This window comes from Syngnathus scovelli, chromosome 6 (genome assembly GCF_024217435.2).
Source record: "Syngnathus scovelli strain Florida chromosome 6, RoL_Ssco_1.2, whole genome shotgun sequence".
NCBI lineage: Eukaryota > Metazoa > Chordata > Actinopteri > Syngnathiformes > Syngnathidae > Syngnathus > Syngnathus scovelli.
The window spans coordinates 14,552,492-14,580,446 of NC_090852.1; the positions used below are offsets into that span (position 1 = coordinate 14,552,492).

The 27,955-nt window shown below is 39.1% G+C and overlaps 3 protein-coding genes across 7 annotated transcripts in view; 1 reads left to right on the top strand and 2 right to left on the bottom strand.

Annotated features, from left to right (window-relative positions):
* ckap5 (cytoskeleton associated protein 5) overlaps positions 1-9,792 on the bottom strand; it is a 94,505-nt gene extending 84,713 nt beyond the window's left edge. For all 4 annotated transcript variants that reach the window (XM_068650994.1, XM_049722657.1, XM_049722656.1 and 1 more), the window contains exons 1-20: positions 9,682-9,792; positions 7,220-7,316; positions 6,745-6,938; positions 6,257-6,463; positions 5,836-6,007; positions 5,620-5,740; positions 4,986-5,086; positions 4,726-4,839; positions 4,331-4,435; positions 3,880-3,969; positions 3,237-3,401; positions 3,028-3,156; positions 2,784-2,945; positions 2,236-2,334; positions 1,661-1,771; positions 1,382-1,474; positions 1,073-1,258; positions 687-781; positions 379-562; positions 142-278 (exon numbers count right to left, since the gene is read on the bottom strand). In XM_068650994.1, the coding sequence (XP_068507095.1) occupies positions 142-278; positions 379-562; positions 687-781; positions 1,073-1,258; positions 1,382-1,474; positions 1,661-1,771; positions 2,236-2,334; positions 2,784-2,945; positions 3,028-3,156; positions 3,237-3,401; positions 3,880-3,969; positions 4,331-4,435; positions 4,726-4,839; positions 4,986-5,086; positions 5,620-5,740; positions 5,836-6,007; positions 6,257-6,463; positions 6,745-6,938; positions 7,220-7,276 (2,522 nt within the window). In that variant the 5' untranslated portion in view covers positions 7,277-7,316; positions 9,682-9,792. The remainder of the gene's footprint in view (positions 1-141; positions 279-378; positions 563-686; positions 782-1,072; positions 1,259-1,381; positions 1,475-1,660; positions 1,772-2,235; positions 2,335-2,783; positions 2,946-3,027; positions 3,157-3,236; positions 3,402-3,879; positions 3,970-4,330; positions 4,436-4,725; positions 4,840-4,985; positions 5,087-5,619; positions 5,741-5,835; positions 6,008-6,256; positions 6,464-6,744; positions 6,939-7,219; positions 7,317-9,681) is intronic.
* A 901-nt stretch (positions 9,793-10,693) lies between these two features.
* On the top strand, positions 10,694-14,716 carry cstpp1 (centriolar satellite-associated tubulin polyglutamylase complex regulator 1). 2 transcript variants are annotated; one of them, XM_049723478.1, is made up of 9 exons: positions 10,694-10,827; positions 11,081-11,183; positions 11,297-11,427; positions 11,730-11,814; positions 12,325-12,410; positions 12,858-13,059; positions 13,451-13,560; positions 14,075-14,138; positions 14,241-14,716. In XM_049723478.1, the coding sequence occupies exons 1-9, from the start codon at positions 10,794-10,796 to the stop codon at positions 14,407-14,409; spliced, it is 984 nt and encodes a 327-aa protein (XP_049579435.1). In that variant the 5' UTR covers positions 10,694-10,793; the 3' UTR covers positions 14,410-14,716. The 2 variants fall into 2 exon arrangements, with proteins under 2 accessions (XP_049579435.1, XP_049579434.1); XM_049723477.2 differs by having other exon boundaries at positions 10,698-10,927.
* Positions 14,717-15,223: 507 nt separating this feature from the next.
* Positions 15,224-27,425, bottom strand: mapk8ip1a (mitogen-activated protein kinase 8 interacting protein 1a). Its single transcript, XM_049724218.2, has 13 exons — positions 27,021-27,425; positions 24,757-24,832; positions 23,996-24,580; positions 22,859-23,416; positions 22,245-22,493; positions 21,947-22,022; positions 21,696-21,862; positions 21,261-21,364; positions 20,626-20,736; positions 20,496-20,566; positions 20,304-20,402; positions 20,095-20,191; positions 15,224-19,349 (listed from the first exon to the last, which is right to left on the bottom strand). The coding sequence occupies exons 1-12, from the start codon at positions 27,090-27,092 to the stop codon at positions 20,119-20,121; spliced, it is 2,241 nt and encodes a 746-aa protein (XP_049580175.1). The 5' UTR covers positions 27,093-27,425; the 3' UTR covers positions 15,224-19,349; positions 20,095-20,118.
* Between the last annotated feature and the right edge of the window lie 530 nt (positions 27,426-27,955).

Here is a 27,955-nt window from a genome sequence, read left to right on the forward strand (position 1 = left end):
TATCTCCACCCACGATTCATACGCACAAAGAAAAACATATAAATACATTTCACGAAACAGCGAGGCTACAAAAGGTGAACCACAACATCGCAAGGGAACGGCGTACTTCTAAATGACAAACTTGAATTTTCAGTAAGTCACCTAATCTCTGTTCTGGGGAGTAGGTCCATGATGTCCTGTCCTCCTTCCTCTTCTTGCTCCTCTGCATTGTCACACTCATCTTCATTGCCAGCCTTCTTGCAAAACCTTGTTGGCGCTGGAGGTGATTGGCCTTGCATCTATGATGCATTATTACAAAAGAAAAATTAGGTAGCTTGTACAATTCTTTTGTTAACACAAACAGATGTTATCATTGTGAGCATTAGAAAAAGCCATTACCTTCTCAAATGCCGCATCTATTTGTGAGAGGAGAGCTGGTTTTTCATTCTCAAAGAACATGCGGAGTGGAGCTCCCATGTAGAGATACATAACACTCAGCAGGGTAATGGCTGCTGTCCGAACAGCCGGGTTAGTGGCACCAAGCGCTGTCTTGACATTGTTGATGAAACCTTTTACATTAATACTGAGAAGAAAAAGTTAAACGTCAGTTTACTTTACACCTGCTAAAGCCTCTTCCGTTTCTACAGTCCCGTCAATTTTGTAGTCAGAATTGGCTAAACGAAACAAATATAACGACTGTTAATTACCCAGCAAAGCCAAACTCCTTCATGGCATTAGCCAGCCAGTTTAGAGTCTCTGCCTGGTTTTTCGGGTTCTTTTGTGCAAATGCCAAAGATACAACCTGGACACAAAAAGAAAAAAATAACCAATGTTACTACAGTATTATCTTCATAAAATCACTATTTTGGTAGCTAGTTTGCTCTTTGAAGAACTACAGCAAATTCTAGGAATGAAACCAAAAATGTAAACTTGTTTTGAATAATGTTTGCAGAAAATGAGGTAGTGAGGATTGGTACAAGATTCAATTAATTTTTTCAACTTGAATTTCTTTAATTAGATTTGCATGGGTGTGGGAGCACAGAGCTCAACCCTACTATTCTGTGTTTGAAAATATTTTTGTAAAGTTAAAAACCTGTTCAGCAGTCCACGGCAGTGAGCAGGCCTCCCCAATTGCCGTCATTCCTTCCTTGGCATTTCCACCACATTTGACATCACCAACCTTATCCACCAAGCCATCCAAAACTACAGAGGCTGATGTTTTTGAAAATTGCCCCTTCTGGGCAATAAGGGCCACAATGTGTAGCTTCATCTGCATGACCTAAGAAAGAGCAGCACAAAAGATTGCGATAAACTAGAATCACAAAGACTAGTGACTATAAATCCTGAATCACTGGAACAGGCAGCCTAGTTTAATTTACATTCAACATAATACAAAGGTTACCTGGAAATTTGTCTCCTTCCAGCCTGGTTTCTTGGCCAACATTTTGACTAAGGCCTGACATGGCATCGCCATCTTATCCATCGTCTCAACAGCCTAAAAAGAAATGCAAATTCATCAATTGGCATTCTTTTGTCCATTGCGTCTTATCAGCTCTTTTTCCAGCTTTCAAAAAAAAAAAAAAAAAAACAGACCTTCAGTCATTTGCTTGTGCAAATGTTATGAATGTGCTTGATTATACTTAGAATGGTGGGATTTCCTGAAGTGAATCAACAAACCTACCCTCTGAAATTCCTCCATGCTGGCGAGTCTCTCCTTCCAGTTAGCTGAATCTATCTGTTCAAGACAGGATGCAGGAAGTACTTCGGCTGCCCGCTCTTCACACACCTCAATCTGAAAGAAAAATGCAAAGGTCAACATGTCGCTTAAGTGGGTCAAAGAGCAACCAAAACCTTCAGGCTCTCAAAAGTAATAATTCGGAATTCTCTCGCCTTTGTGAAAGCAGACAATTTTTTTTTATTTAATCAAAATAAAACATTTGCTAAGATCTGCTTTTATTTTGGAAACAACGACCACGAATCTTGTGTGATATTGCTGTTTAGTTCTTCTTTAATCAATAAAGAAAATACCAAATACTAAGCAGGAATAGTGTTGAATAGTCATTGGGGAAAAAAATTTAACGCAAATAAAATTTTATCAAATTATTCAATTGATTAATCAAATAATCTATTCTGAAAATATTTCATAATGACATCCCTAATTTCATTACACTTCGAACGGTCACTTCTGGTGGACAGCAAAGCTACTTGAGACAGAAGAACACTTAAAAAGTCAAATGGATGAAAAACAGGTCTCACCGACAGTTCCGTTTCTGTGAAGTCTTTACTTTCCATGGTCTTTTTGGGTTTCGCGCTGGAAGCAGAGGCTGGTTTGCCTTTTTTTGGTGGACCAGCAGACTGTTAGAGAGAAAAAGAATCACAATTTTAGCCACTTTTTTAACAGCAAAGCAGGGACTGTACTTTGGATAGAATTACAGTAGTTCTCATAAAATGCATCTTTAAAAAATTAAAAAATGGCCTTCAATAAAACAATTGTTCAAGTTACACAATCTATTTACAACATACCAGGGCACAATTTACCATTTAACCCAAAAAAAAAAAAAAGGTCACGGAAGCAAGATAGTGTTTGGTTGTACTTTATTATAGTATTTAACCATGTACTCTACTGTACTCATATTAGTGTTAATTGATATTCATACATACATCAAAGTCCTCATTTTCTGTATTTTATCTTTTTGAGAAAATTAAAGGCTTTTAAGTGCACCTTGTGGTGCAGAAAATACGCTAAGTTCAAGTCATACTACATGGTCCAGGAAATACGAAACTACAAACAGTAAAAATGTTACCTTGCCGGGGGGACCACCTGAGGACTTCTTGGGCGGGGCAGAGGATTTAGTTTGGGCTTCAGCAGCAGGAGGTGCTTTCGAAGCTGCCTTCTTTACAACAGCTCCACCCCCTCCTGCATCCTTCTTTCCTCCTAGTTCTACTTTGTCAGCGCACTCTTTTATCTGCGGTGGAAAAACACAGGACAACCCACAAGTCAGAAATCAATAGGTTCACCTTCTCGTCAGGCTAATCGTTGTATTTCACCTTGTCAAGTTTTAGTTTATCCAAATCAGCAAGGTGAGGGTTGACAACTTTCTCGCCCACCACTTTCATGACTGTCCCCAAAGCTTCAAAAGCAGCATCTCGCACCTCTGGGGCAGAGTCATTCACTTGCTGATAGAGGAAAAAGACAAGTACAGATGTGGAGTGATTCAGACTTCATTTCCTTCTTTATTTAATGCGCATGCATGTACCTTTACAAGGGCAGCACAGAGGAGTTTGAGTACACCCTTGGGCAGTGTGGCCTGAGTGCAGTGTCTAAAGGAGCGGGCCAAAAACAGAGAGGCTTGCTGCTTTATAGAAGGGTTTTTATTATCCATCACAGCCAAGACGTCCTCCGAAAGATTTTGTAGAGTAGTCTAGGAGAGAGTTACATTGCATTAAGTTTCACGCAAAAAATAAAAATTAAACATCTAACAAGCAATAAGCTATGACCCATGAGGGAAAGTCCCAGAAATTCTCATTAAGTTCATGTGGCTGTGGATGAGTAGAATAGAACCCCGCAATTTGACGCTAATTTGTTTCGGAAGGAGCATCGAAAAATGAAGCCATCGAGTTCCGAAGCAATTTGTCTAATTTTGTCTAAACCAGAGCATAAAACCATAAAAAAAAAAAAAAATGCACCCTCTTACGTACATTTAAAAGATAATGCGTTTGTAATTAATATTTTGCGTCAAACTGCGAATATGTCGAGTGACACTGCCAGAAAATTTCAAAAAGGGTCAATAAGTACTAGAATTAGCAACCAGTGCCTGTTTTTGTGCCTTCTACTGCATAAGGTTTTCATGAAATATTTTTTTCTTCCAACTTCAGTGCTTAGAATTTGTGTGTACTTACGGTAAGAAAAATGGCATCAATAGCCTCTTGCAGGGCTTGGACAACCTGAGGCTTTTTCTCTTTAAACTTTTCCAGAATAGTTGGAACAACCTGGGGAGTGGAGAAAATTGCACCTCTTATTTAGGGATCAACCATTTAAAAAAAAAAAATGCACTCACTTCTAGCTGGGTTATTTTCTATTTTTCATTTCATTTTCACCCTGCAAAAAGTAACCGAGTCTGTCCTAAAAATATACTTTTTCATGAATCATTTTACAGTTTCTCATTTATTTAGATGGTTGTCATACAGAAAGCTGTCTGTAGTTTTACATTATAAATCTAATGAAATAAACTTGTCAGCATTAATGAAGAAATGCAAAATAAAAATAACAGATGATAAAATAAAAGAAGAAAAGATTGGGAAAAACCGAATTTCCCCTCCATTCACCCATCGATCCAAAAGAAGAACTTACCTGTCCTGCATATGTTCCAAACTTCTTCCTGAGACCGGTGGCCAGACCAGCCAGACATTTAGCAGCCATTGAAACCAGCATGACATTGGCATCTTTCCCCACCACCTACAACATTCAACCAGTACTATAACGTCATCATACCAGTGTTAAAACACCAAGAGCCAGTCAGAAACTTGCCATGTAAGTTATTTTTTTAGAAATAACCAAACATTAGTCTTCCAGTTCTTTGTCATAATCGACAACTGCATGTATGTGTATAAATATAAATCATAAACGAATCACAGCGCTACAGTTTAAAAAAAAATCTGAAATCTGAAAATGACTCGAATCCACCAGAATGAGCCATAGCTTTAGTTTTTTGCACAGACCCAGAAGCAAATAACTCAACCATGTACCTTCTTGAGTGCTCTAACAAGGTCTCCATAGTCTCCACTCTCCAGTTTGGGATTCTTTGACAGAGATTCAACAGCTTCCAGAGCTTCTTTCCTCTCCTGCCACTTTTTGGCTTCCTGCAGATACAGAAAAGTAGGTTTGCAATTAAAATGTAGATAATGCCTGATGACGACTGGGATAGGCTCCAGTACGCCCGGGGCTCCCGTGGGGACAAAGTGGTACACACACACACACACACACAACGTAAGCTTAATACACTCACAATTTTATCATAAAAGTCTTTGGGCAGCTTGCTAAGTATATCCACAGCTTCCATTAGCTCATAAGGATCCACTGCTACAACGGTTTCCTCCTCTTCCTCTCCTGCAAAATGGGAAACACCATCAGATTAATTTACCAAGTATGAAAATACATTATGTAGAATAGGAACATTGTTTGAAACACAGCTTTTCGTACTTACAAACAAAATAAATTGCACAACAGCACTTACTGAATATTTTTGTAGCTCGTTTCTTGAGCAGTTTAATTTAATTAAATGGAAACATCTCCAATGGTTTTATCAAACTATAAAGACATTTGTTTGAAATATTTTTGATAAAATATCCCATAACTTTTTATATGTTTTAGATGATAGTACAAATCTGCAAAGTAAATTGATCGCAAAAATGGTTATCAGTAAAGTTTGATTGATTGATTTCTTAATATAAATGGGAAAAGGTCTTAAAGGTGGATAGCGGTTCGAAAATTGAATACCTCATCAGATGGCATTTCCTACTTTTCGATGGCCTTATTTTTTGTTAATTTCGTTTACTACCTTTTAATACCGTTTACAACTCCCGTGGAGACCTTGCGAACTACCTTGTTAAATACAAATGGAATTCAGCAAGCGTTAATACCAGACTCTTCTTGTGTTTGTTGTTGAAACTTCGCCTTCAACTCCTGCTGGGAGCGCAGAAACCTGCTTTGCTTGGGTGGGCTTGATGGCAGCTTCACCCACTCCTCTTCAAGTTCCTTCAGCTAGTGAGGAGCGACAGACATTGTGTCATTTAATGCACACTAAAGTATTCAGCAAGTACTAATGTAGTATGTTTCCAGAAATGAGCGTATCCCACCAGCACAGAATTGATAGTCTGCAGTGAAGGTCTCAAAGCATCTCGGATCCATTTGTAGATTTCAACAGCAAGCATCTTTGCCTCATCTCTCACCGCCTTCTCTCTGGACTCAAACTGCTTGGATAAAATCTTCACTACTGGCTTCAAAGTCACGATTTTGGATCCGAATTCACTGAAAGGATGACACCCACGTGAAAATGTCGTATGCAAGTTGTGCGATTTGTGTTTTTATGTTTTCTAATGGACGATAGGCTGTGTGGTAGGCACACATCACACATTCAAGTTCATTTACATTTTTCACATATCTCCAAATTCTTCTGGCAAAGGCCATCATTAAAGTTCATTGAATGTGTTTTTATCACAGTGATTTTCTTTATTGGTGGGGTGGAGGGGGTAAGGGTGGGGGGTTTGTAGCACTGACCTGAGAGCTTTCCGTAGAGTCTCAATACAGGCCACAACTATCTTGGGGTTCTTGTTTTCCAGCCCTTTCAGAAGCGCATCCTGTACCACCTCAGCTTTTTCAATTTCAATGTACATCAGACAGATGTCCATGCCGAGCTCCTTAGCCCGGGCCTTTGGCTGGTTGAACACTTTGGTCACCACGCCCGACACCACGTCACCTGTTGTCCTGCAAAGAAAATGAAAATCAGCCCATGCCAGCACTCGTAAAATCTCATAATGAATACAGCTAAGCCTTGATTTTACGCGGACTTTGGGGTCTAGAATTTGGGAATCGTGTTAAACCCCCAAAGGGGGAGATTAATGAATCAATATTACACTTAATCTTAAATATTAATCTGGAGCCATGATATTCAGTTAATAAATCGGAATGAATTTAATTTTTCACATGACAGCATTTTGCTTGTCACGTTACAAAAGGATTTCTTAATTCAACTTTTCATCACTTACTTCACAGCGACGTGAGCATTCTCAACGTACGCCAAGGCTGCTTCGAGGCCTTTAAGCTGAGCCACTGCATTTGACTCTGTGACAAACTTCCTAATCAGTCCAAGGTACTTCCCCCACTCTGGACTCTTGTCATCATCGATCCTATTGAACAACTGTAGAGCTTCTTCATAACCACTAAGACGAGCTTTCCACACCTGGAAATCAAAAGGTTCAGAACAAATTGTAAATGCACAAAATGGCACAAGTGCAATCTTATATTTTTACGTGGCCAATTTCCCCTCAAATGATTTATTTTCCTGTCAGTATAAATCATTTTTGTGTAGTCTCACGATAATAGCTATGTAATTTTAGGGGATAATGTTACTTTTACTCTATGCCCTGGTGATTTCACTTTGACCTGACATGCATTATTTTCTGATTAGCATTTGGTTGAGAGGACAATATAGAATATCACTGGAGCACAAGTACCAGATACCTTATGTTCGCATTTCTGGTCGATGGGAAGCTTCATCCACTCACTATCGTCCCCCATTTTGCCACTTGTAGCGGCAGGCTTCCCCAACGGTACTCAACTGCAAAACATCAACAATTTTAAGAACAGTTAAATTGTGCAGAAAACGGTGAATAATAAAGGCCCAATAAAACTGACATCAGGGAGGAGTTTCAGCCCTCAAAACAGTCATGACTTGTACATTTGAGTGCATGGATGACATTTGTGTTCAAATTTGAGCTCATCTCTATTTCTAATAGAACATCCACAAGGCGGCGACCCAACACCTGGTTACTCGCCATTCTCTTAGCAGGAAAAAACAAAAAATGCCTATGACGGATTTAAATAGGGTGCATTCAATGCATTTCTGTACCTCAGGCAGTCAAGAGCCTCCAATCATTTGCGCTATCTTTATGTTATCTATGTCAGCATTACTTTACTTGCCCACACTTCTTGCACTCAAATGCATTAGTAGATAGACTAATGCACTTTAAGTGTGGGCATTCAGTCCCCTTTTTTTTTTTTTTTAAATTGATTGCCCTCCATCAAGCAAAAATGGTACGTGTGGAACCCCTAACGTTGAATGTCCCTCAAGTTTCACACATCAGAAGTGTGAGAAAAATATGCCCACTGTTGGCCTGGGAACTAACTCGACCATGAAAATTGGTGAAAACAAAAATGTATGTTTGAAAAGGCCTGCAGTTAGTTTTTTGTTACAATGTATTGTCTTTGTTGCTTTTTCTTTGATGACTTGTATCTTGTCACACTTATTGCTTCTCTTTGTTGGCGCCATGTTATTTCCAGCCTTTTCTTGGACCCTATTACGTTTACGTTCATGTTATCTGTACGTCTTTTATATTATATGCACACTCTGCAGCATGAATATCGCTAATAATCGTTATCCATCCATCCATCCAATAGTGCACTGTGAAAAAACTTTATAGATTTAACCTGCACCCAAAATCATCTGCAACAAAAAATTCAAATTACTAAATAAAAAAAAATAAAAAAAAGATATTTCCCAGACCTAGAGACAGCTCTAATCTTGTGTCACACAAAGCTGCGTTTGATCAGGTGGAACTCAGAAAATCACATATGATATGTTTTCTGGTTTGGTCATGTGACATTCGCAAGCTAAGCCCATAAGCACTCTGATGGCATTTTCCGTTTACAGCAAATGGCAAAATGGGCACCACGTGAGATGACTAAATGAATTGGTGTATTTTTTGATTTATATTCCACAAATATTAATCAGAATGTGGCTTGCTGTAAAGAAAACTGGCCACTCTGGGTTAACTTTCTCCAATTGCTCGAGGACGAACAGAACCTGTCTTGTAATATCGGCCCAAAATCCTACTCACACAGCCATTGCATACCAGGATAATAAAATATAACACATTTGACGTGACTTCCAACTTAATTATCAATGGCTGGTATCGGCAGCCACCATGAGTACCCGATACCCAAAAATAAAGCTATATCGACTCGATACCGATATGGTATTTGGACTTGCTTATCCTTATGACTGAATTATACATTAATTAGTCGAACTATTGAATAAAAGCAGGCAGCTGAATGACACCCCCACAGACAGACACATTCTCAGAAATAGGAAGATAAACGATTTAGTGGCAGTGGACCCAGATTTTTGGTTATATCAATCAAAAAAGTCAACTTTGTATTATAAAACCCGATTAAGTTGACGCTCCAGTGCATCACGTATACTTTGACTCTTATGCAACAACAAACTTAACCACATTATCATCAGAATGAAACAGTTCATTCATGACAAACAAACCTCTGAAGGGGCTAATATAACAAATAGAAAGACATTACAGATAGTTTTGGCAATTTCCATATCAAAACACAGGACACGATTTCCTGAGCTTAATTGCAACCGTCACCGCCACAGTAAATTTTTCAGTCTCACACACACACACGCACATCCACAATATATGAATTTACTCAGACATGGAAGATCAGTTTGATCGGATACACCGGATGTTATACCAGACTGCAAGTTCCCTCGCATATTGTTGAACAAATGTTTTGGGGGATGTTTTTAATATTTTTTAAACGGGTCATCGTCATACACGCAACAGTAACAGTAACAAGCTAGCGCATTACATCGTTCATTTAGCTTGGAGACATTTGCACTGAAAAAGCAAAGGCCGACATGCATACATACACGTGTGTCAATGGACAAAATATGCGATGATCGATATGCTAACTGGGTGTCTGCCATAGAAAACGCTTATTGTTCATCGGACACGGTAGCCGCCTTTAGCTGCTCTACGAGCTAACCATCGGCGCCAACACAAACAGGCCGATCAACGCATACACATCGGCCTCCCAACTGAAACACAATAGCCTTTCACGCTATCTATGAGCCGATTACACATTTTAATACTGACGACACAGCAATTCTTTATAAGATGATTGAATACCTTTTGGGGGGGATCTTGATGTAGATGTGCGGTGGTGAGACGCAGGTGAAAATGCAATCACCCCAATCAAGCTTCATAGAATAGTCATCGTACGTGGAGGATTCAAAAAAGTAACATCCGGTACAAAACTAAAAGCTTGCAAGTACTGTTGACATTGTGCCGTCTGTTGATGAAACAAGTTCAGTGATATGTAGTGAATATTTTATTGTGAAAATGTTGTATTCTGTATTTCAATACAATGAATCTTTTTCGAGGACATTTTCAAAGATTTAAGACTTGTTGTATGCACTACATCCGGTGTGGCGTTGTTATTTGAGTCCAACTTGTTTCAATAATTTGAAACCTTTCCAGGGGCGGAAAAAAGAATGAGGGAGTCAATGTTTTTTAGAAACATGTTTTAGATTTTTTTTTTTTTTTTTTTTGTCAAAGCGAATGCAAGGTATTGCAGATCAGTCTTACTCAAATGTCGCTTAACCCGACAATTATTTTATGCCTGCGAAATTGATTCCTCCTGTGTCACTAGGGTCGAAAACTGATTGGTCAATTTTGAAACTAAGCTCCACCCTAAACTGTAACTTTGACTTGAGGACCGATTTAATTGGTCCAGGATGGGCTTTTTTGATCCTTGGAAATAGTCAAACCTCGGTTTTCGAACGTCCCGGTTCTCGAACAAATCAGAATTCGAACAAAAATACACAAATGAGTTTTCATCTAACAGAAAAAAACGTGTTTTGTATGTCATTAATCCAATAATTATTGCAATGTTATATTATTTAAAAAAATAACTGGTGAAAAAAAAAACTAGACAAGCAAGGGCCAAAAGGAATCTTGGTAGGACTTATGTTGGTAAATCCATGTTTTGAATTTTCCTACTAAATAAATCTTCAACATGTTGTTTAAGCTATTTATCTGAGAACAGCATTTGCTTATTTTCAAGCGTAGTGGCGATGAAAAAGGACATTCGCCTTTCCAAAGAGAAGGGTAGGAACTATATGTTCGCTTTTGTTTTTTCGCGCTATTCGAATGGTGACTCACAACATCCGGTTTATACATACACATTCGAATCCAGACCGAAGGATAAACGAACTAGCAAATCCTGAGACTCATCACATATGTGTACTGTCAAGAGCGACTCAAGAATATCGTGTAATGTATTTTCGGAAGATGTAATGTTCATCTTTTTCTGTCGATATGACGTCAGGATTGAATCGTTTTAACCCAACTGTCTCGGTCGACGAATATCTTGGTATGTTCTTTCCGAGAGACTTGTTCACGTCTGCTTTTCCTTAGCTTTGAATTTGAGGTCATCCATGGTGGCATTTTGGGTTCATGCAAAACAAAAAAAGAACTGTGAGAGCCCCAGATCGTGTTATTTAATTGTTGTTTATTTGCTTCACAGCTGACAGTCATGTGTTGTTTTACCTGAGTGATGCTCTGACCCAGCTGCTGGAGCACAAAGAGGAATACACCCATTTTGGCGTGATCAGCTACTTCGCTGAATAGTATGTCACATTTATTAGGCTGCAAATTTACGGGAATTGTATTCTAATCTACATCACAAGTATATGTGTGTGTGTCTAATATATTTGAACATATTTATTGTGTGTGTCTGTAGTTTTAGCAGCGTAAAGAATAGTAACCACATCCTCTTCAGAGAATTTAACTACATCAGGGCCACCCCTCATAATAGAGCCTCATTTATCAGAGTCTTCTGGAGATGCTACCGGCAAATTGGCAAGAGTGGAGGTGAGGGAAACACTTTGAAAGTCAAACAGAAGAAAACATTTCACCAAATGACCTTGAAAATTCAATTGAGTGAAGACAAATAGTTACATTGTTCTTCAACGAGTAGATCTGCACAAAATATTAATCTACTCATTGATAAACACAAATGGATCACTTGTTTGTGTTTAGACATAGGTGCTGCAATTCAAATCATTAAAAGAAATATTCCAAGAGTATGTTATAACAATTATCCTAACTGAGCAGCGCTCTTGCATGTTTCATGTCAAATGATCTGGGGTTTTTTTGTTATTTGTTCCTTTCAGACCTTCTGTCCATTTTGGAGTACTGCTCCCTGCTCCAGTTGTTATGTCCAGACTTCCCAGTGGAGGTAGTAAAAAGTGCAGCCAGGTCCGTTAATAGCAACATCACAGATAACACAATTTCAGTATCAATCCCTGGATATTTGGTTTGCAATTATCTATCATTTTGGATTTATACTGAGAGGGTGAGCCTCATCTGCAATGCTCTTTGCAGACAGTGACTGTTGTTGTGAGGGCTAACTCGAGCTTTGTTCAGCACTTGCTTGACTGCTGAGTTAATATCAGATATAATTGACCAAAAATTTAAAAAGATAAACTCTGTTGTGGTTTTTAACTGAGTTCAAGTAATTCAGTTTTACTCATTAACCTCCAAATGGGCTTAGTGGAGCTAACTTAGAATATTTATTTAAACTCAGCTTGGAAGAATGTCTTCAGACAGCTAAAACAATTTTCACAAAACATGATAAATGTGATGAATGCTGAGTTGTGAATATAGCATGTGTACACACCACAGAATATTCATACAAGTGTTTGTGGACATTATATTCACCCTGTTAGCAGTACAATGTGTTCAAATGCTCTTCTTGTGTCCCTTTAGCATTGTTTTGATGGATGATGGCTCCGATTCCTTGATGTCTTTCTCGGACTTCCTGTATGCCTTCCAGTTGCAATTCTACTACCAAGGTACTGTTTCATGTTTTAAAGACTGCAGGGCCTTTTGGGTAATCATGCAATCATTTATCGATTTTATGTGATCGAAAACAGATATTCTGACGTGCTTAAAATGTAAGTCCATTTTGGTTTTAAACAATCTTATTGTTAACATTGACATTTACTTTTGATTTGTTTTTTTTCGGAAAGTAGAACACAATTATTAACTGGAAGTTTGATAACAATTGATAGCAGTTTGATTTGATTGCAGCAATGACAAGTTAATTGACTTATAATATATTTTAACAGTTTGATTTTGAGAGCATATCACAGCCCTACATCTTGATAGATTTAGATTCAGTTCATCCTGTTTTACACTCAATACATTGAAAAATGAATTCAAATTCGACATCATTCTTGATTCCCTTTTCTGTGTGTTGCTACTGTTCTTCTAACCCTTACTCCTAATTGTGCTTGTAGAATTCCTGGATAGCGTGTTGCTAATCTACCAGGATCTGTTAGCTGGGAAAAGTCCAAACACAGTCATTGTTCCAACATCAACTTCTGACGAACCACTTTCTTGCTTGACTACAGAAGAAAATAACAAGAAACAGGACTTAGAGGTCGAGGCTTCCATTCTGGCTGGGTGTATAGATGCACTCTGTGACCGCAACAAAAACAGGTAGAGCAATTTTAGGCTCACCAATTTTAGTCTCACCAGGAACTGATACTGATCTGTACAGTACAGTACAGTACAGTTGAAATGTATCCAGCCTCTTTATATAGCCTGTGTTTGTGTATATGGATAGAATCTTGGTTATACAACAGTAGGCCTGCAACTAACAATTATTATAATAAAAAAATTCTGACGATTCTTTTTTTTTTTCTTCAATCGATGAATCACCCAATTTTTTTGAGGGGCATTTGGGTTCATCTGCACCACAGGAGATGCTCTGAAAGTCTCATTTTTAGTTCCCTCTCCCCCTGAGCGTCCACCTCATCCTTCTGCAATTCAGGACTCCGCTGGACTTGCTTAATAACCGTGTGTTTGCATGTGCGTGTGTTGTGTGTAGCCACCCTCCTAGGTCCTGCTTACAAGAAGCACTGGAAGAGACTGCCAAGTTGTCATACTACAGTTTACTGAGGAGCCTGGCTAAGCATGAAACCATAAACCAAATGATTGGTAAATATTCTCCTTGTCATTATGTCATGCCCATACCGTATTTATTCTAATTATCACCCATATTCTAATAATCGCCCAGTGCGTGTTAGCGATGACATAAATAATAAATACGGTAGTTATTCCAACTCTCTCATTGGTTAAGGTGCTGCTTAACAGCCTGTTGCTTTCATTCATTTCACTGTGTAACGTACCACCGATTTAGGATTATTGTATTTAGTTTCCTCCCCATTGTCTGTTATTCTTTCAACTCATACCCTCTAAATCTGTGCAGATTACAACCACAATAAACAAATAAATCTGACTCAGTCATCAAAAAGCAATGTTCTGTTCTTAACGTGTCTTTAGCTTTCTGGTTATGTTGTTGTGACTACCAACAACATGACCAGAAACCTAAAGACATAATTTCTTGCAAAGAAATCTTTACAAATGGAAATACTGACTACCAAGACAGGATTAGTTACTGTAGATGGATATGTGGAACTTGAAATCTTCAGTCTTTGCTTGTCGGTTACAGGAGCCTTACCGTGTAAAACCGAGGTACTGAATGACCCAGAGATGGACCAGGAACTGGACAAACTGTGAGATATGCATAGATTGTCTTCCTCGTCATGCTTTTCCTTTCACCTTCAGTTCTCGTTGCTGTTTCCTTAAATTGGCTCAATTTGCCTTCCTTCCCGCAGCATCGCTCAAATCTCAGTCAGCCCCAGCAGCAACAGTAGTAGTAGTGCGGTGGGGATGCTGAAGGAAGTGCAGAGAAAGGCCTCACCTAGAAGGAACATCCACCACAGGAGGAAGATGGAGGTGGAGAGTGACGGCTCCACAGAGGAGACGGACTCTTCTGAAAACTAAGCCTTCACCATGCTCTCGGTTATAATACAATTTTTTTTCTTGCTTGTGTCACACTAGTTACTGGCATTCACATCTGAGTAGTTTAGTAGCATGAAAATACTTAAACCTCTAATGTAAGGAAGTACGTATAACAAAAAGACCTCACTGTACAAATGTAGTGTATTGTTAAGCTTATTTTAGAACTTGGTGACTGAAAGTTTATAACCTAGATGTCCTTTAACTGTACACTCAACTATGCTCTATATTTTATTGGAATGGGGGTATTAGACTGAAAGATACGATAAAGCTATTAAAGATGTAATTGTGAGATTGTTTCTGACTATTTCTGATACCTACAAAAATGATTACAGCATTGACTTACAATAGTTGTCATGGCAAAAGGTGACAAAAGTGTTGACACAGGCTACTTAAGACTGGTAAAAATCTAAGTTCTTACTGATTTCGTTTCTGTTGTTGCGACTTTTGGCTTATCCCATCAAGGGTTGTCACTCGCGTGATTTATTTGCCCTTTCTGAAGCGACCCACCCGTTTTGCCATTATCCAGCACATATAATTGACTGCGTAATTCAAATATAGTACTCAAATTTTTAAAAAAAAGGAAAGAATCAAGCGTAGTAGAGTAAAAATGACTTTTTTCTGTCAATTGTAGACTGAACCTGAAATTGGCACATTGAAACAAAATACATACTTAGTGCTTATTGCGAGTATTGAGAAGGGGGGGAAATCCCATAGCTTTGCAAATGTGAAGTAGATAAAAATTTATCAACTCGCTGATGCTAACTGCAAAAAGACTTTTTTGAACATTTGTATGTAATTTACCAATTAGATGCAGAATTTTTGAATGGCAAAAGCTTATGGTTTTTAGGCTGGCAATTGCCATTTCTGTCGTCGTCATCGGACAGTTTTTGTGACAGCCCCAGCTGACAATTAGAAAATATTCCAAAATTTTGAATAAGCTCCAGGATGGAGAGGCTGATTTTTCATCATTTGAGTCCGACCGCGGAACCAGCGTGGCACGGACATTTTTTGTGACACCCCCCGCTGACGCTTAGAAAATATTCCAAAATTTGGAATGAGTGACGATCATGTTCAGTTGTGTTTGACACTGTTGGACCTACTAATTATTAGGTATCAGGTATTAAATATTTAAATTCACTATAGTGAACTAGGTGTACAACTGCACTATGTCAACAGCTGTTACTAAAATATTGGTTAGGTAGACAACTGTTACAAATGTTATTGAGCCAAATGTATTTAGGCTGTCTTTGTAGAGACATGTCTAAAAAAACAGATCTTGTATTGATCGGATCTTATTAGCATGTGCAAGGAGTTGTAATGTTGTGGCCAGTTGGTACATGTGATGTCATACAAGTCTCATTTCTGCTTTCTTGAATGTGTTTTATTGACAGGAATAACCAATTAACCATCATCATCGGCACTAGTCTGTGCATAATTCAACATCAATATCATGCAGTGTTTCACCCATGGTTTGGTCAAACTTCCAGTATAGAATAATAACTTCTATACAAACATACACTCTCCATGTATTTGGATAATTATGTACAGTTGATCCCTTTAACTGAGGAGATGAAATAAGACGTTCAAGGGGACAAAACAATCTCCACTGCAGCTGGGCTATCTGGCATGGAAATGATAAAAAGCTCCCCCATTAAAGTTTGGAATTGATCATTTCGGTGTGTGTTTAATTGTTCTATTTTACTTCAAAATTACATCTTGAGGTCAGAACCTGAGGTTTGCTGAGATTTTTACCACTTTTTTTTCACTTGAAATAACCATGTTAGCGATATTAGTGAACCAATTAATACCAAGCTGTACAAATACAGAATTCATTTGAAGACAACAGTAAATATAGACAGAACATAATCATAAAAGAAAAATAAATAGGCACTCTTTTTGCATAAAACATAGTATATTTCCCGCTTAAATCTGTCATTCAGCAGCTTGTTCTCAGTCACCCACCATGATGAAGTTCATGTTGTGATGGGTGAATTCATCACTTGATAAGGCAGTACTACTCATTTCTGGGTCCAGATCTGGTGAGTGTGAAGGCCAGATGTTTTTCATATACCGAGGTCCTTAAAAATTGGAGTTCATTTGCAGTTGAGGTATTTTTTTTTCATATTTATTCAAGAGCATGCCAGACTAGTGTGATCAGATTTAAACAGGAAACAACAATGTAAGTTCATGTGAGCTCAGGGCATCAACGCAAATGGGAGATGGGGCACAACGTAACTTTTTCTTTTGTCTTGTATTATGTACTCAATGCCATCCATCCATCCATCCATCCATCCATCCATCCATCCATCCATCCATCCATCCATCCATCCATCCATCCATCCATCCATCCATCCATCCATCCATCCATCCATCCATCCATCCATTTTCCGAACCAAGGATGACAACGGTCACGGCATGCTGGAGCCTCTCCCAGCTGATTTTGGGCAGTAGGCAGGGGACACCCTGAACTGGTTGCAAGCCAATCGCAGGGCACACAAAGACAAACAATCATCCGCACTCACAGTCACACTTACGGGCAATTTGGAATGCTCAATCAGTCTACCATGCATGTTTTGGGAGTGTGAAAACAAACCAGAGTACCCGGATCAATTCTATCCGTAGTAAAAATGTACTTAAATTTCTATTTTCGTTCTTAGTAACACCCTTTTTTTTTTTTTTTTTACCATGCAAGGGGTTGTGGAGGGGGAGTTACTGAGAACAGGTAGCCGGTTTTAGTGTTCAGAATAAGAAAAAAAAAAAGATGAAATCACAGCATTGTCTCAAAAAGCAGACAAGTAGACTATCCGAGCTGTGGCAGTTAATTGTTCTGTAACGTTGGGAAACTAGTCACAATAACAAATATTTTAGTTTCAGTTGCTCCCCATACCCCCACTTCCAAAATCCCATCTGCGCCCCTGGCTGAGGATAATGTTGACTGCTAAGACAACAGGCTGCGGTGTTGAACATTACACTTAATTGCACGGAACACCTAGGCCACTACACAGTGCTTACAAAAAAACTGCATGTCAGGAATAGGGGTTGTACAGACCAATTCATTTGTCAACTTTACTACTCAGAATCGTTTGGACATAGATGGGTCACCAATCACATGTTTTTGGCTTGAGGAGAAAGCAGAGCTGCTTGCAGCAAGAGGGCTCTCAATTAGATGACTTCAATACCTTAATTGATTAACATTGTCTTCTATTTTTGGATGTGTATCTTCTGTGAAGTGATGGAAAACCAGTAAAGGGGTACGAATAATAATACAAAAGTCAGGCTCAAAGATGATGACATTTTTTTTCACAATGATGGTGGAAGGAGATTGGGAAAGAGGTCCGTCATTATTGCAAACGTGACAAATTCCCACCATGTTCTGCTGTGGTGGCCCCAAAAAGAAGAATATTTTTAAGCATTATCTCAGATCATGTTTTTTTTTTTTTTCTGTATCTTGTCTGAAGTTGTGCAACCCCTACTCAGGAACACTACTTTTGTGGTGGGCAAAAAACAAACAATGTCAGAACTGTTGAACAACAGTAGATTGTCTTGGGATTGTACGATAAAAAGTGACACGATTGTATTATTTTTAAACACTTTGTTTTCATACAGTATGTGCAAAAGAAAAAGCAGGGCCATTACTTTATAGTGCTTTTAAACAGCAAATGGAAGTTATTAAGAAGCCCTTGTTTGGCTGTGCTGAGTCAATAAAGAAGACAATTTGATGACAGGAGAGGCACAAGGACTGTGAGAAGTTTTAGTTCATACAGCTGACTTTACTCAAAACAATGTTGAAAAGTGATGCATCTTGCTGAGGATAGATGCACACTTCATGCCCTCTTCATTTATATCTAGGATTGCAGTATGACCAAAGATCGACTGCTAATGTGTGCTTTCAAGTAGTATCCACTATTACAGCAAGGCAAACTGTAATTTTAGTCAAAAGACAAAAATAATCATATAAAAAATATAATATGGGAACAAAAGGAACACAGTTTTGTTCAACAAGAGTCACTATGTACTCTAGATGGATTAGTTTAAAGAGGAAGTCAAATTTTCTTTGTAATCATTTTTCCTGTGCAACTACTCAAAACACAGTGTTCTGATTAATGTTTTGTTTATGGAATATTACTTAAACGGACATAATCCACCAGTTTTTATTCAGGTCTCAGGTCACAACCAATTATGGCGCACCAGTTTTCTGAAGCTGAGCCGTGATTGGTTAAGACCTGGCAACTGTGATGTCATTTTCAATTAACAGTAAGTGGCATAATGGATACCCCCTGGGATGCATGAAAACGGTAGATTTTGCCTCTTTAATTCATATTCCATAAACAAAACATTAATCGGAACACTAGGTTTTGACGAATGGGGGCTCATACTACATATTATTAAGAACATTTTGGGGTTGCCTTCCCCTTTAAGGTGGCGTGTAGAGCTTCTATTGTGGCAGGAACTCATATGTATTCAAACACGATTAAAGAGTCAAATTTGAATCATCATTTGAATCATGTCCACATTTATGGTCGCTAAACAGTCTCTATTGATCGTTCAAACATTATTTTATTGTCTTTCTAACCTTGCAGGCCTATTCCTAAAGTATGTTTTGAGTATGTGTGGTCCTGGGCAGGTATGCTGTACGTTACAATTTTGGATAGTTCGCATGATCAGGTCCAACCTTCCATCGAGACATGGCTATGTGACATACAGTATCTACAGGCAAAAGTTGTTGCCTGTATGTGGATGCAGACAAGAACAATCAAACATGCAAGCAGTCTCACATTGGTCATTGAAGTGGTCCAGTTTATGATGTAATCCCTCCCCCCCACATACCAAGACTACCTCCAAGGCAACTGGACTTCTTTGTGGCTGAAGATGCTTCCCCTGTTTTCCAAAAGACTTCTTCTGTTAAAACTGTCTCGTAGTCCCTACATTAAAGACGTTTGGACAGACAAGTATGTGATAACATGAAGTCAAGTCAAATATATTTACTATATAGCCCTCAATCACTGAAAAGTCTCAAGGGGCTCCACAGTTGACCAATATTAACAACATCCCCTGATCTTAACCTCCAGGAGGACAAGGAAAAACTAAACCAAAATATAAACAAAAACATCTGGGGGCGAGAAACCTTGAGAACTTGACGATAGATAAAACACTTTAAATCTCTGTATATTGAAAGTCAATGTCTTGTAAATTTGAAGCTTAGTGCATAACCTGCATGAATTCTCATTCTCAAATCTTGTTTGGGTGTGATTTAAAATGGCACACGTGAGCTGCTGTACTGTTTTTAAAACCAGGTTAAAACTATGCTTTTTTTTATTTTCGATTCCCCATAGCTAATTGAAAACTTGAAACATATGATGAAGGTATTTTAAATCTGTTTAAAAATATTTTAATAAGCTACTTTTTTTTCTGATTTTACTTTTTTCAAACTCAGAGATCTACCTGTGTTCTATCTGGTTTTACGTTTTGTTCCTCTTAGGGTCATTTATGGCTAGTGTTGTCACTGCAGGCTGGAAAAGATGGTGTGTGGGGGTTTGTGGTGTTAACATTGAACTGATCCATCTCAGGCAGTTGGCTGCTTGAAAAGTAGATTTTGAGTCCAAAAAAGGTTGGGAGCCCCTGATCTAGATGGATTACACATGCACATCAATAATATTTAGAACATACTGTTGCTCGGAGCAAAAAGAAGCATTATTCAATGAAGATGTCTTCGGTGGGACAAGAGTAGCCAATGTGTTCCTTGTAATACTGCTGAAAGGCTTTCCTGCAAAACATGAAGGAATGCAGTTCAGACATACTCCAAAAATGGTCCATATCGTACCCCAAAGGGCTAAAAACTAAAGTGCAAGAAAAAGCAGAATACAAAACCGGCCTACCCGACTGACTTGGCCAGAGGATGTAAAGTTGTGTCTGCCATCATTACGTGACAGGCAAAGCGCTGTTGGTCAGGATGTTTGGTGATGAAACCAAAGTACCTAAAGTAAAATAATTAGAGTCACGTGCAGTGAGCACGCTGAAGGTACGATTCCAAATTGGTGACCTCATGGAAACTCCTTAGTTCCACTTACTTGCTATGATTTGGATGGCAGCCACAGAATGAGATGTTCTTCAAATGAAAGAAATGGAAACACTGCTCTCCCTGAAATAGAGACAAAGAAATCAAGAATATGAATGGCAAAAAAGTCACGCTGCACGTACCCTGTGAGCAGCATGACACTGGTCCTGGACGCTGATCTTCACACCCCTCACGCTGACTTCAACCGTACAGGTCGAGGGAGGCTGTCCTGCTAATCGTCTGTTATATGCAACCTGTTGACACATCGGTTAATACGTCTGAGGAGCACCACCAGCAGCGTTGTCAATGCAAACTACCAAATGTAACATTTTCTTGTTCTTTTTTTTGTTCTCAATAAACTGAAATACAACTACGCAGAGATACTAACATCGGTGTAGTAAATATATTGAAATCAGTTTTGTAGTGGAAATAAGACAATGTTGTATTTACAATCCCTTTGAAAAAGTATTAGAATAGTGAGGTAAATTCCTTTTGTTTTTCTGCAGTTTGAAAACTTGTAAAGAATCCTGATCAGAAGAAAATACATTTAGAATTATTTTTTTTATATATATACCCAATGACACCCAGCTGAGAAAATCATAACGGTTTTAGTTGTATTTTTGATGATTCCTACAAACAAACAAAAAAAAGATTGTTCGTCCAAATAAATCAAGCGCACAGTGGCTTTGAGATTACTGCTCCTAATTTCCATACAGTATTAATCCATACAAATTTTATTTCCATCTTGACCCTTAGACGTTGAGATATATTTGTTTACCTTACGCATGGCTGCACACAGCACATCACTGCCTTTGTGGATGGGGACTTGAACGGAACCTAAGAATCGTACCAGGAACTGCTCTATGGAACCATCCTTTTGTCCTGAGAGAGTGAGATATGATGAAAGAAAATCTTGTTTTTTATATATTTAGTTTATAAAAGATTTGTGTTCAACAAAACATGCCTGTGTGTCACATTTGTGAGTAAGAGAGCATCAGAATTTAAGTGTATTTACTTTTTGGGGACATTTATATTATACATACGCTGTATATTTTTGGACTGTGGGAGGAAGCTGTGATACCAAGAGAAACCCAGATAAGCACGGAGACAACATTGAGGTGACAGTAAAAACCATTGGCCACTATTCGACTGATTCCATCAAAGTCGTGCTAGTTTTTGGTTAGGACAGAGTCATATTTATTGATTTATTCACCTTTGTTAGTATTTCTGGTTAGCCTGACAGCATAAAAAGCAGGGAAGATTCCAGTGGCTCCAGTCCTCATGTTGTAACCCTGACACCATAGATCCTCAGACTGCTTGAGAATTAAGACCGGGTCATCTGTTTCCAGGTACAGCTCATCAGAATGGCGGGGGACGAACCTAGTCGTTAATAAAGAGCAACATAGTATTTCTAAAGTCTTGAATGACACATCGATTAAAATGTTAACATGTCAAAGCGTCAACCTGTACACCGCTCTGTGACTCTGCTGTTGCTCCACGCCATCCAGAATACAAGAAAACACACCAAATGAGCCAGCACCTGAAAAATATCAATATGTATCATACACGTGGTCACTTTCCAAGTGTATTATTGTTAAAAGAACTCAAGCAACTTTAATATGTTTCTTAAATATTTAATGCTGCACGGTAATATCACCTTTGTCTGAATCTGAAACACTAAGAGAACCAAATTATGGTTTGTTAGTTGTTGCTATGTTTTATCCAGGATTAGAAAATGACCACAGTGGATGAGGTAACAAACCAGTGGAACTGTAGTTGTCAGAAGAAAACAGGTTGAGGAACTTCTTGCTTCTGGGGGCACTTGCCCTCCCCGCATTTGACTCCTCTTGGTCTGATGTTTTGGTTGCCATTATTTTGGGGTGCTTGCTGACCCTCGCCACCACCTCTCTTCTCCTCTTCACTTCCTCCTCCCGCCTCCTCCTCAAGTCCTCTTCTTTCATCTTTCTCTTCTCCTCCTCCTTTCTTTTCAGTTCTTCTTCTTTCCTCCGCCCTTGGAGCAGAAAACACCGACAAATCCGATCCGCTTAATGAATACTTGCACGTCTGGTCTTTTAATTTCACAATCACATAAATCTCAATGAGAACCATTTTTATTTGATGCTATATTTCAGTGCTCAAACTGATTTTTTAGATTGAAAATATAAAAACGTTCATCCATTTTCGATGCTGCTTGTCTTCATTTGGGTTAAGAGGTGAACTGGAGCCGATCGCAGCTGACTTTAGGTGCGAATGTCGCAATCACACGTATGGTGTCGATGAAATGAACATGCATGCGTCACAGTACGCCAAGTATTCCCCACAATCATAGAAAGAACAGAAATTTGAACCGCAAACCTCAAAACCGACATGTCTCACCTTCCTTCCTTGCTTCTTCTTCTTTCCTTTTCCTCTCCTCCTCATACTCAGGGTCTTCCTCCTCATTGGCTGACTGATAAACCGTCTCTGCATCACTGTCATCATTGTGTCCACTCTTTGTGTTCACGCAATCCTTGACGCCAACCAGAGTGTGTTCCTCAACTGCCAGGGTGTTTTTGGCATCATTTAACACTGCAGATGCTTCGCTCTTTGGTACATTTTGTCCGCCTACGAGAGCTCCTTGAGAGGCTGATTTGGTGCTCTCAGCCCCAGTCACATTATCATCCTTTCCGTGCACTGACTTCACTTCTGACTGGACCTTCACAGATTTTGAATCAGGGCAGGATTTTGTACTTTGATGACCTTTCCGGGTGGAAGATTTACCCTCCCCTTCTTCTTCCCGGATGTCAGGGTTTGCTCGATGCGATAAATGGGGATGTTGGGGTTCGGGTAGAGGTCCCTCTGTGTCTGAGCTGAGGGACATTCTGTTGGAAACCACCTCACTGCTAGACTGGGAATGGCCAGTGGTATTTTGACTTTTCCTGTCATGGTTTTGGCCTAAGAAAACAAGCAAAGATCAACAAAGGTTATAGTTTAAAAGCACATCCATTCATTTATTTTTCAAAGTTTTGAATTTCTTTTCAGAAGTTCTCCCTTGTGGGACTTTTATGCTCATGTGGGCAAAGACAGCGAGACCTGGAATAGCTGCAGCGTGCTGAACCCAATCTGTACATTGTTTTTTTATTTCTAAGGTTGACACTGACAAGGATAGTCCATAATCTAAACATATCCAAATTTAAGAGCGTCCATATGAACACTTGGCAGAAGTTTGAGGGGAGGCAGGAGAAGGTGATTATGAGTTGGGGCTCTAAATTGGTTGGTCCCTGTCTTATAAAAATATTTGATTTATATTAAAGGTAAAAAAGAAATCATAACATTGAAAGGTAAATGCAGCAACCTTTGACAACAAATTTACATTAACAATTTCTTGGAATACTCATTTTCGTTATATTGATGACATAATTATTATTCAGCTGAAACTGTCTTGAATTCTAAACGGTCACATGATCAAGAGTCACGCATACGGACACATCAACAGAGCCAATCCTCAATTTGAGGCCACGGGTGATTTATTACCTTGGACCTGGGTCTTGTCCTCTTTTCTTGGTGCTACGGGTGTGCGTGGGACCACCATGGCCGTCAAGTAAACCTGGTTTGGGAGCGAGTTGTTGGGCTTCCCCCGTCCAGTCAGGTTTTCCTTTTTGGTGCATAGTTTCCCACTCCCAACTGAGCCGGAGCTTTTCAGTCCATTTCCTTCTTTTGCTCTTTGCTGTATGGTTTTCTCTTTCTCCTTGCCCTTGGACTCATCACACAGTCTTCCACCTCTTCGTTCTTCTCTCCCTGATGTCACTCCATCCTTCCCTCTGATGTCCCCCAAGCTTCTCTCTCTCATCGCACCTGCTCCCCGCCCTCCCCCTCTTCCTCTACCTGGTCCCGCTGCACCACCTCTCCGTTGGCTCCGAGGCATGCTCAAGGACTGAGCGTGTGTGGCTCCGAGCGGCTGTTTGTCTCGAGGCCGAGCCCGCGTGTCACCAGCTGCAGCTTGAGTGCTGGCTCTACTGTTGGCCCCATTGGCAGTTGGAGGTTTAGGGGCTGGGCGGCGGGTGCGGGGTCGGACTTTGTCCTCTGCTTTTGATTGGCTATCGGGTTGTGTTTTATCCCCTTACAACACAAAGACAAGCATCAGATTATTTATTCGGTAACCTGATGTGGAACTGCATGCAGACCTCCAAGGGTGAATGACGTAAAAGATGGCTGGGGTGGTTACAGATCGCCACTGAGAAGTAGGAACCTGCTTTCCACCCAGATTTTTGTGTGTCTGGGCCCCTAGGACATACCTGTAATGTGTGGGGATGAAGATCGGGACTCCTTCCAGCTCTCCTTTTTCCCAAGAGAATTGTTGTTAATGGTGTCCTTGGGACAGATGATGAGAAAGAGCAGGAGTAAAAAAACAAAACTAAAAAAAAAACAGTATGCAAAAAAGAGAATGCAGTGTGACCATCTAAATCTTTCTTTTCTATTGGGAAATTGTAAATAATGAACACAGGGTTGCAATGGTTTACAAAGGTGTTTCAGATACGGCCCGCCACATCATTTTATGTGGCCCGCGGAGAAAAATTGTGTATCGACTTCATGTGTCAATACTTTTAAAAATATGTTCACTTTTAAAAAATAGAGATATTGCACAATTTTTATTACCATGCATCTTTTTAAAACATTTGAACATTTGTCTCTGGTCTAAATAGTCCTCCATAAGTGGTGGCAACTGGTATCAAGTAAGAAACCATAATAGCTGCCTAAATATTCCTGACTTAACAGTGTGTTAATTAAGCTACCTTGTTAGGTGTCTTATCTTAAGTGTCTTATGTTGGGGACTCTTGCTTATTTGTTCCTTTTTGTCCTTTTCCATTTGAACAATTTACATTTTCATACACTGATTCTGACCTTGGAAGCACATCTATGCTTGTAATTCAGATTTTTATACTAACATACTAACAATATATTAACAATATATGTTTATGTAAAAGTAGTTTTTTTTTAGAATATGCATTTTTACAAAAGACTAATATTTCCATGACTCAATAATTAGGTATCAGATCCTTGTTTGTAAAATGTAAAGTTGATTAGCACATTCCAATATGGTACAGTCCAGTTTTGCAACACTGCAATTCCACTCGCAATAATCGGACATGACAAATGTATTTGATAAAACATGGCAATCGGAGTATTCACGTTTATTGTAAATCTGGTATTGCATTTTTCCCTACAGCCAAGGTCAAATCCTTCACTAAATAAAATTGCAGGATTATTGTTCATTACATATCAGCGCAAAAACATTATTGATTTGGAATGATATCAACCCCCAGTGAAGACATCCAATCCAAGATGCTGAAAATAGCAGGGGTCAAAACAGTTCCACTGCACTCTCCTAGCTTCCATTTTCCAAGTATATTGTTTTTCTAGGACTTTACTTTGAAAGTCTGCTGTCCTGCAGCTGTACAACATTACTCTTTTATTCAGTTATCTTTTTGTCACAAATAATATCAGTAGTGTCACTATATCTAATCGGCAATACCATATGTCCTTGTGGACTAATGAGTTCAAATAAATATAAATATATATATATATATATATATATATATATATATATATATATATATATATATATATATATATATATACGTGTATATATATAAATAAAAGACTCCACCTACACATTTATGTACTTTCAGTTTCCATTTCAATCTGCAGTGAAAATAATGTTACTGTAATAGGCTGAAAGAAAGACAATGTCAAGTTTAACATGTAACACATTTTTAGCCATCTATTGTATCACTGATAAAATATATATTTCAATATATTTTTTAAAAGTCCATCAAATGTGTCAGGTTTAGGCCCTCTGGACAAAAGGCTCATCCTTACGATTACAGAGACATTGTGTACATGATCTAAACAAGTCATATTCTCTCTATTACTAGTCTTGCATGAAGTCCTGAACTTGTTTTATTAAGCAATTTGAAAGCTGATGATAAAGGGATGCTGCGATGAGATGACTCCACTCTGACACTGTAAACAGGATGCAGCTCATTTAAAGGCATACTGCTCCTGCATGGTCTGGCCTACTAACACTACTAAACACTGAGAAAATGATAAACTTGTTTGAATATTCTTTGTGAAATGATGAGTCATCTAAGCTTTGCTTGTATGCATGTCTTGTAATATACTGTACATCGTATTTCTGTTGAAGATATTAAATCCAGAGTTAAACCAAGCATTTATTTGCACTGACCTGCAATTCGATACATTTCTAATTGTGTGAATTTGGCACGATTACTAACAAACAAAAACCACATCCACTGCCCATTAAATGAGCACTGCATGTAAATTCTTCATATTTTTCCAGAAACGCTGCACACATACACTTGACCGCAAAGACATAGCCAATGCTGTATCATGATGATGACAGGACACACAAACATTCACACAGAGTGGAGCTAATGATGCTTGCTGCTAAGTACAGGATCCACCCATACTCTCGCACACACAAACTCATTTGAAAGAGATAAAAAATAACAAGGGTGGAGTCATCCCTAATCCCTACCTGGGTGCCGGCTTGTGGTCGCTGTGGCATTAGAGCTAGCGTAGTGGGCCTCTTTGGTCGATATTTGTCCATGACAGCACAGACTGCTCCGCCGTGGAGCGGTGACAGCCTCCACCCACCCTCCTCCTTCTCCTCCTCCTCTTCTCCCCTTTTTTAAGCCGGTGTATATTCTCCGTCTTCTCTACCTCCTTGTTTCTCTCCGTCTCCCTTCTCTGATTCCTGAATCAGCCCCAAGCTAGACAGCGGACACACCCCTTGCATTCCCTTCATGCTTGATCATTGGCCAGACTCATTGTCACAACATCATCTTCCTGGCAGGAGCAAAGCAGTGACGAGACAGGGAGAGATGGCAGTCAGATGGGAGATGGAGAGAGGAGTGGGTGGATGATGTAGTAGATGCAGTGAGGATGGACGGTTGAACGAAGGCAAAGGGGGAGGAGAGAAAGTCCTCACCGACCAATCATCACAAGGCATGACATCACCAGCTTCTAAGATGCTCTGCTTATGCTGCATCCCGTAAGCAGAAGCCACGATGAGTGCATATCAGTTCTTCGGTTATACAAGAGGACACTATTTAGAATGAGTTAAAGGGGGAATATTCCCCTCACAAATTGAATCTCATTAAGTAGGGAACATCAGCAACAAATTGACCCCCCCAGGGGGATGTCAGCAAATGCAGTGTGCCACCACAAAATTTCACATTGTGTAAAGGTTTCGAGTCAACATTAGATTAGTAGTATTAAGTCATTTAATGCAGGACATAAAAACAAGTACGTTTATAGCCGTAATCCTCCCCCAAAACATAAAAAAAAAGGATACATGATGTACTGTCTCAGGCCAGTTTTATACAGGTGGAGCACTTCCTAGGGTTACCACACCCGATTTAATTCAGTGTACCATATCTAAAAACAGAATTTATTTATGCTAATGTAATA

Bases quoted from the DNA above. Each gene is read 5' to 3' on its own strand.
- mapk8ip1a (XM_049724218.2), bottom strand. From the start codon at position 27,092: ATGGACAAATATCGACCAAAGAGGCCCACTACGCTAGCTCTAATGCCA. The intron at 24,581-24,756 runs GTATGTCCTAGG...TTGTGTTGTAAG, and splicing joins TTCATCCCCACACATTACAG to GGGATAAAACACAACCCGAT. The intron at 20,192-20,303 runs GTAGGCCGGTTT...CATGTTTTGCAG, and splicing joins CCTCTGGCCAAGTCAGTCGG to GAAAGCCTTTCAGCAGTATT.
- cstpp1 (XM_049723477.2), top strand. From the start codon at position 10,873: ATGACGTCAGGATTGAATCGTTTTAACCCAACTGTCTCGGTCGACGAA. The intron at 10,928-11,080 runs GTATGTTCTTTC...TTTGCTTCACAG, and splicing joins CTCGGTCGACGAATATCTTG to CTGACAGTCATGTGTTGTTT. The intron at 11,815-12,324 runs GTCCGTTAATAG...GTGTCCCTTTAG, and splicing joins GTAGTAAAAAGTGCAGCCAG to CATTGTTTTGATGGATGATG.